The sequence below is a fragment of the Dasypus novemcinctus genome, chromosome X, assembly GCF_030445035.2.
Source record: "Dasypus novemcinctus isolate mDasNov1 chromosome X, mDasNov1.1.hap2, whole genome shotgun sequence".
Lineage (NCBI taxonomy): Eukaryota > Metazoa > Chordata > Mammalia > Cingulata > Dasypodidae > Dasypus > Dasypus novemcinctus.
The window spans coordinates 61,225,528-61,241,884 of NC_080704.1; the positions used below are offsets into that span (position 1 = coordinate 61,225,528).

The window sequence follows — 16,357 nt, forward strand, 5'->3', positions numbered from 1 at the left end:
GATTCACGCAACTCTTCTAAAGATAAAACTCCTTTTGGGCCTTGGTAGCTCATAGAGGTACAAACTCCAAGGCATTGTGGCCTTGTGTCCACCCCTATCTGACCTCTTTTTGTCCCTCTCAAGCCTCAGGGCCATCAAGCCCCTCCTTGGTAGCCCTTGCCCTGAACCTCCCACCTCCCAACAGCCCTTTCCCCGCTTCCTCCCTCCACCCTTACCTATACCCAAAGGGAAGCAGGCTGTGGACAGGTTCCCCAGGTGAGAGTTACCCAGCCTCCCTGCCAGGGCAGAGTTCATGCAGGGCTTGTTTCAAGGTCAGTTCTTGTGGAAGTGTGAGTCAAGCCGACACATCCTTGCCTAGTTTTACCCAGACTTTCTGCCCCCTCTCATTTCCAGGGCCACCCCCCTTTCCCTTTCCTATAGAAGCCCCTGTCCTAAGCTCCCTCACTAACCCAAGACAGCCCCACTTCTGGGGAAGCCTTGACCTAAAAGGAGTGGGGAGGGCACTCTAGGCAGGAGAGACATTAAGGAGCCTGGCTACAGAGTGGCCCTGGGAAGGCAGGCCAGAATGACTGAGAGGCTGGGGGTGGGGAGGTGCCTGTTCTCTCAGTGATAATGATGGGGGTGCCTTTCCCAAGGGATGGGGTTGGGGTCCATGGGGGTGGGGGGTGGTTAGGGTACATTCAGGAGGGTTTTCCTCCATTTCTTTTTTCTAACTGCCTGGATTCACCATTGGATTTTGTAAATGGAAAAACTGAAATGAACAATGCTATATTGGATGTTTTCTCTTCCTGAGTGTGTGTGTGTGTGTCTGTATCTGTGCATCTGTATGTCCTGTGTGACTACATATAGGGAAGTGTGCATGAGTGAGACAGTTGTGTCTATGTGACTTTGTGTTGGGGGGTATTCTTGAGGAAAACTTGCCTGATGCACACATGTGAGCAAATACCTATATGTGGAGACATATACTGGCATGTGCATACACACACATGCAACTAGGTGAGAGGAGAGAAACTAGAATATGTGCCTGCAGTAGGAGGTTAAGTGGTTGGAGAGATGGAACTTGAAAACTGTACGTGTGTACATAGCAAGAAGGTAGACTCCTGTCTCATAAGATCTTCCTCCTTTGGCCCAGGCTCTGAGCATAAGGGGCAGAATGCTTGAGAACCCCATCTCTTCACAAAGTCTGGAGCCGCCAGGTACCACTCTCAAACCCTGCCTCAGTCTCCTCTCTAAAACTCCAATAAAGGTGTTCCTGAAACTGGACCCTCATGGAAAATGAGGACTGCGAATTGGAGGTCAAACTTGGAGGGAACTGAAGGGGGTTAGGAAATGATCCCCATAAAGTAATGGCTTCTGGAAAGACTACTTAGTCTGGGACACAAGCCCTTCCTAAAGGTTCACTGTATATAGCTGGGACTTTGGTAAACTGATTTAATTCAGAAGGACGAATGTCACAGGGGAAAACACCCAAGTCTGGGAGTCTACCCAGCCAGCCTGCTCCCTGGGCACTCAATTAATTCACTATTTATTTAGTTATTCTCTCAGGTGCACAGAATTGAGAGGAGATGCCCTCAGTTCTTGGCACACTCTATCATCATTGGTCTGTGTAAGGCCCCTTTATTCTTCATTTTGTTTTGTTTTTCCTCTTCATCGCCCATCCCTGATCCCATTCCCCACACACATAGCACCCACTCTTGTGTATTTAACATATGTCCTTCCAATCCGTATGTCCTTCCAATCCACCATTCATGTGTTTTACATATATGTGTATCTGTGAAAAATATACAGTATTGTGTGTTTTAATTTACATAAACAGTATTGTACTATAAATCTTGTTCTGTTTCGTTTTTCACTCAACATTCTGTTTTTGAGAGATCCAGCCATATCGCTTATGTAGATCTAATTCATTCTAGTGGTCCATATTATGCATATATTTCACAGTTTTCTTATCCATTCCCCTGGTAATGAATCCCTAGGGTTATCTCCAATTCTCTGCCACAACAAGGCTGCAATGGGCAGTCTCTCTGTAGGGACACCTAATTTAAAGAAGGAAAAACAGAATCTCAGAGATGGTAGTGATTTGGTTAGGGTTACAAAGTGAGTGGCTTAGCCATGCTGTGAATCCCAAATCAAAGCCAGAACTCCACCACTATGTCTCACAAAAGAGCATCCATGTCTGTCCACAAACTCTCTAAACTACAATTTAAAACACTGCATACATTGGGAAAGGGAGAGGAAAGGATGGAAAGGAGAATAAATATTTTGTAGATGAAAAGATAAAAAGTCCTAGAAAATCTTACAGATGAGGTGAATCACGATCAGTTTAATGACGCACAGGAAGTTACGTTCGTTTGTGATTATTTCTAGAGCCATTTTGCAGAAATGAAAAACGCCACGTCAAAACCTGGCCTCAAACCGATGGCCCTGGGTTTCTAAATTCCAGGCTCTGTTAAGGCAACCTGAGACCCAAGGGGCTATATCAGAATACCAGAGTTCGCCCCAAGAGCCAAAGATTTGCTTTGATTTAGCCAAGGGGCAGATTTAAGAGGTGCGTAGTTGCTGGGGATGGGGGGGTGGTGGCGGAAAAACGATAACGAAGCCCTCCCTATTTTATTTGAGCATATCCTGCTCAATGCCTGTTTGTTTTTTGTTTGTTTTTGTTTTTGTCTTCAGATCCACCGGTACTTTTCCCATTGGAAAAAAACGTTGGCAGAGTGAGGGTGAGGGGCTTCTTCCCCTGACTTTTCCGTGCAGCCAATCGCTGTCAGTTTCCTTCTCGTCGCGGGGGCAGTCAACCCGATGATTGGCGGGTCCTGGGGAAGCCAATGGGAAAGGGTGATGTGCAGTGTTGGCAAGCAGATTGCGTGAGAGCTGGCTGGGGTCGAGGGAGCACGAACGCCGCTACGGCGGTCAGAAGCCAATGGCCAGGCAAAGCCGGCCCATTGCGTCAGGCAGAGGGCGGGACCTTGGCGATTGGCGCGGAGGGAGTAGGGCCCTCGCTGTAAGAGAGAACGCCAGAGCGGGGCGCTGGGGGTGGGGTACTGGTCGCGTGAGGCCGGCCGCTCCACTTCAGGTGACTCGCAGCGGTGGCCGGATCGAGAGCAAAGGGGCGAGTGCCGTCAGCATGGACCGCCCGGACGAGGAGCCTCCGACCAAGACCCGCCGCCTAAGCATCCCCGAACCCCTTCAACATGACCCACCGCAGCAGCTCTTGCGTTTGCCCCTGCCTCCACCCCTGCAGCGCCCGAGGCTCCGGGAGGAAACCGAGGCGGCACAGGTGCTGGCTGACATGAGAGGGGTGGGATTGGGCCCCACTCTGCCCCCCCCGCCACCCTATGTCATTCTGGAGGAGGGGGGGATACGCGCGTACTTCACCCTGGGTGCTGGGGGTCCCGGCTGGGAACCTGCGATGGAATCAGGGTACGGGGGGGCGCCCCCTCCCACAGGGAGTCTGGAAACACTCTCTACTTTCGAGGCTTCTGGAGGAAGCCTGGAAATTGATTTTCAGGTTATGGAGCCCAGCAGCCTTGCTGGGGAACAGGCCCTAGAAACCTGTAGCACAGGGGGGCTGGGGTCCCAGAGGTTAGCTGGTCCAAAGAGGAAGGAGGAGGCTGTCATCGTAGTGGAAGAAGAGGATGAGGATGAAAAGGAAAGTGAGAAGGAGAAGAAGAGGAGGAGGAAGAGGAGGCAGAGGAAGAGGAAGAAGCCAAGCAAAGAGAGGAATGCCAAGAGGATGGAGTACATCCTACAAGCACTGGAGAACATTCAGCTGGACCTGGAGGCAGTGAACATCAAGGCAGGCAAGGCCTTCCTCCGTCTCAAGCGCAAGTTCATCCAGATGCGAAGACCCTTTTTGGAGCGCAGAGACCTCATCATTCAGCATATCCCAGGCTTCTGGGTCAAAGCAGTATCCTTGTCATCAAAACTCATGGGCCAGGAGCCTATGATAAAAAGGAGGGGATGGAGGAGGGACAAATAGGGTGAAAGTGTACGGGGGAGGGCCAAGGATGGGGCTAAACTCCCTATCAGAAGAATGACTGCATTTGGTGGAAGAGGGATGGAAGGGGGGGGGGGGCAAAACAGAAGCTGGACTAGAGATAATGAAGAGGGGAGCAGGGACAGGGCATAAAAAGTGAAACACAAATGGAAAAGGGGGGAGGAGAAAGGGTATAGCATAAAATATGGATCACAGATAGTAAAAGGGGGGAGGGGTGGTTATAGAGGGGTACACGGCAGAAAAATTATGCCAGAAATGGGGAAAGGGGGGAATAAAGATAAACTGACTCAGAGATGAGAGAGAAAAAATACACAGCAGATGAATGAACCCAGAGAGGGTGAAGAGGGAAGCAAGGAACATATAGCAGAGAAACTGGCCCAGAGAGGGTACCTAAGTCACACATGGCTCTGCAAGCTTACATCTCTGCTTAGACCTAGGGAGATCCCAATCCTGGTTGGATTACTGCCTCCCATTCTAATGGGAAGGGGGCTAGAGAGGGGCTGGAGCTCCTGGAGGACAGGAGAGGGGATACCTGGGTGTGGAAATCAAGGAGTTAAATGGAAAAAAGGATGGTAGGAATCCCATTTACTACTGGTGCTTGCTGAGCTCTTCTCTGGGGGTGGGGGACACACAAAGATATATACAACATGTTATGAACACATGGGTTTACATTCTGACAGCTTCACATGGATACAAGCCCTTGACATACTGATACAAAGCACCACATGATCAAAGCCCTCAGCACCTAGACCCACAACACCTTCTGGGACCCTTAGCACCCAGATACATGATATCACATGATATAGGCCTCCAGCATACAAGCAGGCTCACAAAAATATAGTTCCTCAGCCCCCAGACACAGGATCACATGGACATGGGCCTATAACAACCAGATACTGCATCATCCAGGTACAGGCCCTTTCCACCCAGACATACATCATCGTGACCACAGGCCCTCTGCAACCAGATATAGCATCACTTGGACACAAGTGTCTCAGGAACACAAGCCCTCAGCACACAGACACAGCAGTTGTAGAAATCGTGGTCAAACCATCTAACACAGACAAACATTGCATAAATGCAAGCTCTCACCTCATAGTATAGGAGTAAAAGTAAGGATCATGTTCTGTAACCCATTTACTTCACACACGACATGAACACAGAATTGTCCTGTTCCAGTCTCTCTTCTGCTTTGCCCTGTTTTTCCTTCCCCCCTTCTCTCACTGAATAGTCAATCCTTGACCTAAACTGCTCCCCTCATCAGTTCCTCAACCACCCCAGAGTTTCAATCTTGATCAACCAACGTGATGAAGATATTTTCCGCTACTTGACCAATCTGCAGGTCAGGCCAAAGACAATTGATAGTGGGACCAGGCAAGGAATCTGGTCCTGGGGGTGGGGAGGGTGGAAGGGGCTATGGTGTAGCAGGGGCAGATTCCACCATTACCTACCCTGAGCAGGTGCAGGATCTCAGACATATCTCCATGGGCTACAAAATGAAACTGTACTTCCAGACAAACCCCTACTTCACAAACATGGTAATTGTCAAGGAGTTTCAGCGCAACTGCTCTGGTAAGAGATGGTCCTGGGCAAGTCTGTGGGTACCCTCCCCCATCTTTCCTCGTCCAGTCCTTTCTCCATAGCTTCCTCTCCTTCCAGGCCAGCTGGTGTCTCACTCCACCCCAATCCGCTGGCACCGTGGCCAGGAACCCCAGGCCCACAGGCACAAGGATCAGGACACCAGCCACAGTTTCTTCAGTTGGTTCTCAAATCACAGCATCCCAGAAGCTGACAAGATTGCTGAGGTGGGGCCCCTCTTGGTATCACCAGAAAAGGTCTTGTTAGCTTGCCCCTGGGTGCCTGGGGAATTGGGAGTAGGGTTTAAGGGCCTGTAGTTGGGGCTCTGTTCTCGCTTTTCCCCTCTCTTTCAACAGATTATCAAGAATGACTTGTGGGTTAACCCTCTGCGCTACTACATGATGGGAGAAGAGGGCTACAGAACAAACAGAAAAAAGCAAGAAGAGAAGGAAAGGTGATGGGGGGCGGGGAATTGGTGACTGAGAGGTGGTTTGTTAGGGGTGGAGCAAAGATATGATAGTGTCACACAGGGTTTATACAGCCAAAAGGGACCTTTGAGGGTAATCTAGTGCAGTAGATTTTACAAGTGGGGGAATGATGCCCAGAAATGTGACTCTCAGTCCTGTCCCTGGAGCCTTTATAGCCTACTGCCTTCCTTATTATTTAACCACTTTTCAGTGTCTGCCCTGGGTGTACCCCCCAACCCCATACTCAACCCCAAGCTCCCCCACAGTAAAACCAAGGACAAATGTGAGGTGGTGATCGTGGAAGACTCTGATGACTATCAAGCGGTGGAAGGCAGCATCAGCGAGACTTCAGATAGTGATGAGAACACCAGTAATGAGACCATTCGTGACATCAAGATCTCTGACTTCATGGAGACCATGGACTACTTCGAGACCACTGGCAATGAGATAACTGATATCAGTGAGAGTCTCTGTGACAGTGAGAGCCCTGACCACAATGAGAGCCCTGATGACAGTGAGACCACTGATAACAACGAGAGTGCTGATGATGAGACCACTGACAACAATGAAAGTGCTAATGACAGCGGGACTCCCAACGATAACGAGAACCCTGATGACAACAGTGAGAACCCTGAAGACAGTAACAAGAACATTGATGACAATGATGAGGACCCTGATGACAACAATGAGAACCCTGACAACAACAACAAAAATGATAATGACAACAATGAGAACCCCAGTGGTGACAGTGAGAACCGTGAAGGTAGCAACCAGGGCAGCAATGGCAACAACCAGGGCAGCAGTGACAGTGACAATGAAGGAGATTATGAGGGCAGTGAAGATGAAGATAATGATGGCAGTGAAGGTGACAATGAAGGTAGCGATGATGATGGCAATGAAGGTGACAACGAGGGCAGCGATGATGATTACAGAGACATTGAGAACTATGAGAATGACATTGAAGACACTGACAATGATCAGGATGATAACAGCAACAACCAGGATGATGAGGACGAGGTAGAGGGCATCTCAGAAGATGAGTCAGTGGAAGAGGAAGACAACAAGGGCAATGAAGGTGAGCTAGACCCCCTTTGCCTCCCTTCCTCTTCTCTCAGAGAAAGGCTGTCCAGGGGCACATGGTATCAAGAATGAACGCAATATTTTGTGGAGGAACAAAAAGCATTCTGTGTAGCTTTTCACACAAAACTCAGGGAACATTTAATTTACAAATGTAACAAAACCAAAGAAACATTACAGTTCGAGGTGATGGGTGACAGGTTGCAATTGAGCAAAAGACAAATGAAGAGAGGACAGAGAGATAGGAGACGATGGGTGGAAAAATAAAAAGGACAAAGAGAAACTAGCTAACGCATTGCGATTCACAGTTTGTACCCAGCACTGGTCTTCTGGGAATTCCCAGGCTTGTTTTATTGGGGCAGGGAGGAGTGCTCTGAGAGACCAGAGGAGGGAGCAGCTAATTCTACCTCAAGAGTGGGCAAGGGGAGAACTAGAGGAAGGGGATGACATTTGAGTCAGAAGCTGCATTAATACTAAAGAGCATTATAATAGAGCATTCTCAGAGGAAGGGATCATGTGAGCAAGGACTGGAAGGGTAAAAATGCATGGTATGTTGGCCAGGGTTTCCCAAATTGTGTTCTGAGAACCCTTCACTAATTATGAAAGCTGCTTCTCACAAAGAGGAGTTCAGTGATCTAATATGTTGGGGATATACTGCATATAATAATATCCCCTTGTAGAGTCATACGTTAAAGGCTTACAAGGCTCTGAGAAGTCCTGCTGTAAGAAGCCTATTAAACTCTGTGGAACCCAGCATTTCCTAAATTTCTTTGACTGCAGAAGCAAGCCATTGTTCGCTGTTCACCAGAGAATGCACTTTGGGAAATGCCAAGGAAGAGTCACATATGGGAGTTTGAGGGAGAAGGCAGAATTTAAGATAACTTCCAGGTTTGTTTCTGGTGAAAGAAGGTGCCATTTCCCTGGGCTGGAGAATGGTATGTTTATGGGATTGGTGGGGTGGAGGGAGGAACAGGAAGTTTGAAGGCTGCGTTGGACATCTAGATGGAGATGGCCCAGAGGAATCTGGTTATATATCTGGGAAAGAGGTAGAGACTTAAAGACTTAAAAAAGGGAATAACAAGTCAGAGTAGAATTGTAGTCCAGGGGCCACTAACACTTAACAGCTGGTCAGAAGTTGGGTCCAATTAGCATTAATAAAGTGCTTATAACGTGTCAGGCACTATTATGAAGGCTTTACTTGTTTTAATTCATTTAATCCTCAACAGCAACTTTGTGAGGTAGGTGCTATTGTTATCCCCATTTTACACAAGAGGAAATTGAGGCTCTGAGAAGGTAGATGTAGGAGGAGAACCAGGTCACAAACATTCCAGGAAGGAGAGGATTGTTAGCAGTGTCCAGTGCTGCTGATAAGATCCAGTAAAATAAGAACTGGGATGTGTCCATTGGGTCTGGGGTTGCATAGATCATTTGTGACCTTGGTAAGAGTAGTTTCAATTGATCAGTGGGGCAGAAGCCAGGGTAGAGTGGGGAACAGGGTGTAAAGTGATGAAGTAAAAACTAGACTGAGAAGGGGATTGTAAGGGGTCAGGCAAGGGAGATGTTTTAGCCTGGTGTAGGCAGATGAGGAGGTGGGCCCCAGGAGGAGGGGGAAGAGGCAGGAAAACAACCATTCCTGGGGTTTGTGGCCTCAAGGTCACAGCTTCCCTCAGCTTCCATTGAGGGAAGGGGCAGAGCACAGAGGAAGGATGCATTGAAGCAGTGAGTAGTTAATCAATCTAGACACGCTTTGGGATAGGATAGGGAAACTGAGGGAGTTGTAGGTCCTCTTCCACAACCCACTTGATGGCATTTCATTCTGAAAGGGGAAGCAGAGCTGTCTGCCCAGCACTAGGTTGGGAGTGGGGTTGGGGAACTGGGCTGCAGAAGACAGACTGGAGCCTGTTTAGATAAGACTGGGGAAAAGGAATGAGGGAACTCCCTAGGAATAGGAGGCTTATTCAACTGAAGTCGAAGTACAGGAAGAGGGCACACACATTGAAGCATTCACAGGGAGAAAAAGCTACTTCCAAAGATATAACAGTTTTCACAAGTCAGAGGTAGGGAACCCACCCTGCCTTCCTGCTTCCCTTGCACTCCCCTTCTGTGGGCTTGCTTGAGTTCACACACAGTCTTGGCTGCTTGTTCCACCTAGAGGTAGTTGGCAAGTGGCCCCCCAAAACCATTTAACCTCTTTCCTTCATTTCCCCTACCTTGTCTTTTTCCCTGCAGGCAGCGAGCAAGAAGGTGAGGACAGCAATGACGAGGCGGGAGATGATAATGAGGAAGACTCCGACATGGAGGCGGTGCTTCAGGCCCAAAATGTTTGGATCAGCCTGGGAAAGCGGGGGAAGACAGGATAAACGCCTTACTTTTGAGGGGGAGCGCCTCTCTAAACCCCCCATTCCCTTCCCCATTTGCCCATCCCCTCAGCTAGGGCTGTGCAGCCCCACATTGCACTTCTGGGAGGGTGATGGCTTCCTACACGGGTTTAAAGTTTATTTTTATGGTTCAGTAATTGCAGAGTTCTTAATTTTGGGGGTAGGATAAAGGGGACTTCCCCTTTCATCCCTCCTCCCCCACAAGCTTCTGGGTACTGCTAAACGTATTTATTGTGATGTGTTGGCCCCAGTGCCCCCCCGCCCCAGTGTGTGTATGGAGTGGACACCCTGATCATGAACGGGGAGGGCCTCTTTGCCTTTCAACACAGCTGCGTAGTGGACTTGAGGGCCTCTGTTGCCTCCTTATCTTCCCAGGCCTCATTTTCTTCCGCCGTCCCTCTCCTTTCCCCACCAACCTGCCTCGGTGTCTATGCAAGGCTGCTTCGCCATATTCGTATCCCCGCACACTTCCCCCCAGAAGCCCCGCGTCGTTCCTTGTGAACCCTGGTAATCCTAATAAAGTTCTGAGCAAATTAAAAGGGCTGCTTCATGTTTTGTCCCACCGGATGTCTGGTACCCAGCGTCCGTTCTCCCTTCGCACAGGGTCTCCTGTAGAAGCCCCACTACGCAATAGCCAGCAAGATGGTAGTTGCAGAGGGATTGGCTGACCTGGAGTAAGCTCCGCCCAGCCGCAGAGGTGTTGCAACTGACCAATGCGGACCTCCTTGACCAATAGCAGGACCATGCTGAAGAAGCCCCTCCCATCCCAAGTAGTCCCGTCCGCCAAGTAGCAAGGAGCTTTCAGCGCTCTATTTTCTCGCGCAGGCGCACAGAGACGTTCTGCGCCCTAGATCTTACAGTGATTCATCTTTTTGGTAATCGTGCGTCAATCCATTTCTCAGATCTACCGTAAACTGGGCGTGGGGGAGACGGAAGAGTCCATTTTTCTCTTTCGCATGTAGTAAAAAAAACACAAAACTGATATTGGCCCAAACATCACAACACAACCATGCAAAAGCGCTTTCTCGTATTAGGGAGAGGTTGCATTTCCTGGAGCTGGTCTTGGAAAAGAGGCAGGAAAAGATGGCTCTAGCCAAGGAGGCTCGTATGCACGAAGGCATAGAGATAAGGGAAAAGCAAGGGGAAATTACTATTCAGCTATGCGATGGGGGTGAGGGGCAGCTGGGCGTCGAAAAGACAGGTTTTATCTTGAAGACCTTGGAAAGGTTGAGTTTTAATTTTTGAATACAGTAATTTTATTTCAACGAACACCAGAAATATCTCACAGCTTCTTTCTGGGTCATAATAACGTTTATGCAGACATCCAGCATCAGTTTTACAACACACCTACCGAACTTTCCATTCAATGCCCTTATTTTGCTGTAAGTCTTCCAAAATCGTCAGATTTGCGTTTTGGGGAATGCCCTCTGGTGGGTACTAGGAGAACGGATTGGAGGAAGGATGAGACGTGAGCAAGTTGATGCTCCATCTCAGGTGAGGGTAGGCATGGTACGGGCGGATATGAGAAGTTTTTAAAATAAAATTTCATTTTGGAACAGTTTGGATTTACAGATTTATTGCGAGGGTAGTACAGAGAGTTTCCTTATACCACACACCCATTTTCCCCTATTATGAACAATTTAGTATAGTACACTTGTCACAATCAATGAACCAATATTGATAGGTTATTATAAACTTAAGTCCATACTTTATTCAGATTTCCTTAGTTTTTACTTAATGTCCTTTTTCTCTTCCAGGATCCCATCTAGGATACCATATTACATTTAGTCATTATGTCACCTTAGCTTTCTCTTGGCTTTGACAGTTTCTCATATTTTCCTTGTCTTTGATGACCTGGATTCATCAGTGTTTTGAGAAGCACTGGTCAAGTATTTTGGAGAATGGCCCTCAATTAGGATTTGTCTAATGTTTTCCCCATTATTAGACTAGGGTTATGGATTTTTGGGAGGGAAGACCTCAGAAGTAAATTGCCATTCATCCCATATCAAGGATACATACAATCAACATGACTTATTGTTCATATTGACTTTGATAACCTGGCTGAGGTAGTTTGGCAGGTTTCCTCACTGTAAAGTTACTCCTTTCCCCCCCTTTCCATACTCTACTCTTTGGAAGGAAGTCACTAAGCAAAGACCATGCTTTAGGGAGTAGAGAGTTATGCTCACCTCCTTGAGGAAAAAGTAGCACATAAATCAATTGGAGTTCTTCTGCATGAGATTTTTGTCTATTATATGAGAGGTTTTAAGAGGTTGGAATTGATAGGATTTAGATATGAGAGATGGTTCGAGAAGAATCGCAAGGATGACTGTCAGGTTGCTGCGGGACCTTTGGCAAGGTCCCTCCACTCTCTAGGCCTCCTCTGTGAAATGGTTGGAATACCAGAGCTTGGACATCACTTGCCATTATTTCTTAAAATGCTTTGGGGAGAGGACAGAGGCCTTGATTCTTCTGGTTCTGACCTTGAATCACACTGTTGGAAGTGGGTGGAGGAGACTGAGGCCCAGAAAGGTGGGGGGCAGATGACGGGAAGGCTGAGGAAGAACCTGGGGAGGAGGAGGACTTGATCGATGGCTTTGTGATTGCTAGCTTTGCCAGCCTCGAGGCCTTGCAGAAGGATGCATCTGCAACATTGGTTGAAGCATTCTGGGAAGCGGAAGAGGGGTGGCTCCAGTGGGGCCACTGGGGAGCCAGGGGACAGCTCTGATGGGGAGCCTGGTCAGGCCCCTGAGGATCAGGCCAGAAAATAGCCCAATAAACGGAGAAGGAAAGAGGCCTCCTCCCTCCACTCTCTGGAAGCCAGATACATATGTGATGCGGAGAGCGATCTGGACAAGAAAGTCTCCTTTACTGTCTCAACCAGCAAAGCCTCGAGCCCCCATGGTGCCTTCAATGGGAACTGTGAAGCAAAACTCTCTGTGGTCCCTAAAGTGTCAGGCCTGGAGCAGAGCCAGGAACAGCCCCTGGGGCTGACCCGTTGCCCAAGATAACGTTATCCTCAGGGCCAGAGTTGACAATGCTAACACCTAAGTTAAGGCATCTTGCGCAGAGAGAAGAGATAGCTGCATGCAATATGGGGAGCCAGTTCCAAGGGACACATTTGAAGGGGAAGGGAGAGGGGAGTAGCAGGGTCAAAGGCCCTGGAGTGCGCCAGGAGGATGTCAGCCTGGCAAGTGGATCCCAGTCAATCTGAGAGACAACTGGTCTAGGTACTCTTTTTTTTAAATATAATTTTTAATTTTAATTTTTAATTTGTTTAAAGATACTTAGATTACATAAATGTTACATTAAAAATATAAGGGATTCCCAAGTGCCCCTCTTTCTACCCCTCCCACATTTTCCCACGTTGACAACATCCTTCAATAGTGCGGTACATTTGATGAACACTTTTGAAGCACAAAGCATGAATTATAGTTTATATTGTAGTTTACACTTTCTTCTGCACAATTTTGTAAGCTATGACAAGATATATAATGGCCTTTACCTGTCATTGCAATGTCATTGAGGACAATTCCCAAGTCCCGAAAATGCCCCCATATTACACCTGTTTTTCCCTCTCCCTGCCCTCAGAACCTCCAGTGGTCACTGCCTCCACATCAGTGATGTACGTTCTTCCATTGCTAGAATCACAATAAGTCTATAGTAGAATACCAGTAAGTCCATTGTAGTGCATAGTTTATTCCCCAGTCCTGAGGATTCTGGGATGGTGATGCCCACACTGCCTCTAATTGAGAGGGGGCTTAGATTCCATGGGGCAGATGGATGGGACTATCCTGCTTGCAGTTGCAGGCTCTCTCTGTTCCTTGGGATGGTCGTTGTCCATCATCATCTCCTTGTTAGCTGTCCTGAGTAAGTCCAATGAACTGGAGAGTAGGTATTGCAACTTGGTTGAGATTCAGGGCCCAGCTGGCACATGGACAACCCAAAAATTTAAGTCTCTTGAATATACACCTATCAACTCTAGTACTAACTATAGGTTCAAATAGAAGGGTCAGAGCCATGTGTAGGGAAACCATAACTGAGTCCAACTCTGTCATACGGGGGTAGCATGAATTACCAAGTAGGGCCCACTGGCAGGGCATCAAAATCATGAGCTCTCTGCACTGCCTATAGTGTCTGGATGTCTCCAGAGCCCTCAGGAGCCCTGCTATTTGAGGCAATATTTACTTCAGCAGTCAATAAGATCCTGCTGAGACATGCATAAGCATAACCTATGGAACGACCTCCTGACTCATTTTGAAGTCTCCTAGCCATACAAACTCATATGTCTTTACATTTTCCCCCTTTTGGTCAACATTGGTCTAGGTACTCTTGCTTCACTCTGCCCTGCCTCCCAGTATGACTCCACTGTCCTCTCCAGAGGACCTGTTTCCTCATCTACAAACTTGGCTAATCATGCTGAAGATTCAGTCCAAGAGAAGCAACTTGCCTATGATGCGGAGATGGAGTCTAGCCTTGAAGCAGGTCTCTGAAGCCTGGCCTTCATCATGCACTTCCATGATTCCTCTCTGTTTCCCCAATCAAATCCCAAGCCCCTCATCCTGGCATTTGAGGGTCCTCTTCACCTTTCCTGTCAGAGAAGGACCCTGGTCCTCTGGGACACTCTTAGGAGCAGTTATGGAATTCTAATCTAATAGGCCAGCATGTTCACATCCCGGGCTGAGGCATGGGAGGAGATTGTGTTCTGTGCCTATAGTGACATATTATTCCCTGTGCCCTCATTCCTCAGTGTGTGCCTTCAGGTCCATTCTGGTCCTCCAAAAGGGAGGGATGTACTGGAAGCTCTTTAAGATCACATCCAGCTCCAAAATACAGTCTTTACTGAAGACCAGAGAAAATGTGCCCCATTTGCTGGGACCCTAAACAGAAACTAGGAGGAGGATGCAGAGTCATAGACTCAATGTTCCCCAGTGCCGGCTCCCATGCTAAAACTACTTGTCTTCACATCCTTCAAAGCTCACCCCACTCCTCTGCAGCAGAGGGCCCTGTTGTTGTGTGTAAGCTTCCCTGTGTGTGATCTGGTGAAGCCTATGGACCTTTCCTCAGAATAAAATATCTTTTAATTGAGTAAAATAAAATACCTAGAATTACAAAGGAAATTGGTTATTTTGAAATGTGGTTATTAAAGTATGGTCAAAGCAAAAATATGCTTTAGTAATATGCTTCCTTGTTAATCCATTAAATCATAAGATCTAATAGAGGGTCTAATGACTATCATAATTATTTTCCTTTTTTATTATCTTTTTTGTTACATTAAAAATATAAGAGGTTCCCATATACCCCATTCCCCACAGCCTCCACTCCTCCCACATTGACAACTTCTTTCATTAGTGTGGTACATTCATTGCATTTGATGAGTACATTTTGGCACATTGCTACAAAGCAAGGATTTTAGTTTATGTCGTAGTTTACTCTCTCTGAGTCCACTCAGTGGGTTTTGGCAGGATATATAATGTCCTTCATCTGTCCCTGCATTATCATTCAGGACAACTCCAAATCCCAAAAATGCCCCCATATCACACCTCCTTTTCCCTCTCCCTGCCTTCAGCAAATCCCATGGCCACTGTCTCCACATCAATGATATAATTTCTTCCATTGCTAGAGTCACAGTAATTCTATAGTAGAATACCAATAAGTCTACTCTAGTTCATATTTTATTCCCCAATCCTGAAGACCCTGGGATGGCGATGCCCACTCCACTTCTCAATTGATGGGGGGCTTAGATCCCACATGGCTGAAGGATGGGACCCTCCTGCCCACAGCTATAGACTCTCTCGTTTCCATGGTGTGGTGTTGTCCATCCTCACCTCCCTGTCAGCTGACCAGGGTAAGTTCAACGAACTGGAAAGTAGGTGCTGCAAATCCGCTGAGGCACACGGCACAGATGGCACATGAACAGACCAGAGATTCAAGTCTCCTGGTCATACACCAACCCCACCCCATCCGGTGGTGATGAGATTACATGATACTTTGAAAAATCTACAACATCTATGTGATGGTTAATTTCATGTGTCAGTTTGGCTAGGTAATGGTGCCCCATTGTTTGTCAAGCAAGCACTGGCCTGATTGTTACTGTGAGGGTATTTCCTAGACAGTTTTAAATAATTAGTCAGTTGATTGCATCTATGACTGATTACATCTACAATCAACAACGGAGAATTGCCTTCGGCAATGACAGAAGTCTTCTCATCCAAACAGTTGAAGGCCTTAAAGCAGACAGAGGCTCTTAACCTTTCTTGTTCCAGGGATCCCTTTGCCAGTCAGGTGAAAACCACGGACCCCTTACTAAGTCCACATTACACTGTGTAGTATTTGATAAATATATCACACCCATACCAACAGGTCCCAAGAAGAATGTGTGTTTTTTTTTAAATTTCAATTCAAGCTCACAGACCCCTTGTTAAGAACCCCTAAAAACAAAACAAAACAAAACAAAAGAACCCCTGCCTTAAAGGCAGACCTGATGATTTCAGCAGTTAGAAGAATTTCTGTCTCTAGTTCAGCAAGCCAGCTTCTCCTGGGGTATTCAACTTCACCCTGGAGTTCTCAACTTACAGCCTGCCCTACAGAATTAGGATTTGCCAATCCCCATGTTTGCCTGAGCCAATTACTATAATAAATCTCTTAATGTTTACCTATGTGCCTATCTTATCAGTTCTGTTTTTCTGGAAATCCTAATACAATCTATAATGTAATAAGAAAATCTCTTTGATTTTTGTTGGTAACAAAGTCACAGGTACATTACTACTGTGGTTATAGTCATCACTGAAAAATGCTAAATTTCAATTACAGGAGAGCAAAAATAAACTTGTAAAGTTTTTCCCATCCAAGTTCATGGACCC

The 16,357-nt window shown here is 47.2% G+C and overlaps 1 protein-coding gene across 8 annotated transcripts in view; it reads left to right on the plus strand.

The window, feature by feature from the left end:
- Positions 1–10,036, plus strand: part of TSPYL2 (TSPY like 2) — a 36,593-nt gene extending 26,557 nt beyond the window's left edge. For 2 of the 8 annotated variants that reach the window (XM_071213182.1, XM_012521939.4), the window contains 7 exons: positions 3,074–3,907; positions 5,262–5,339; positions 5,458–5,569; positions 5,657–5,802; positions 5,932–6,029; positions 6,309–7,117; positions 9,349–10,036. In XM_071213182.1, the coding sequence (XP_071069283.1) occupies positions 3,074–3,907; positions 5,262–5,339; positions 5,458–5,569; positions 5,657–5,802; positions 5,932–6,029; positions 6,309–7,117; positions 9,349–9,479 (2,208 nt within the window). In that variant the 3' untranslated portion in view covers positions 9,480–10,036. Of the gene's footprint in view, positions 1–2,355; positions 2,549–2,673; positions 2,721–2,852; positions 3,908–5,261; positions 5,340–5,457; positions 5,570–5,656; positions 5,803–5,931; positions 6,030–6,308; positions 7,118–7,899; positions 8,008–9,348 lie in introns of those variants that run through there. The other 6 variants (XM_071213184.1, XM_071213185.1, XM_071213183.1 and 3 more) reach the window with 6 other exon arrangements.
- The last annotated feature ends 6,321 nt before the right edge of the window (positions 10,037–16,357 follow it).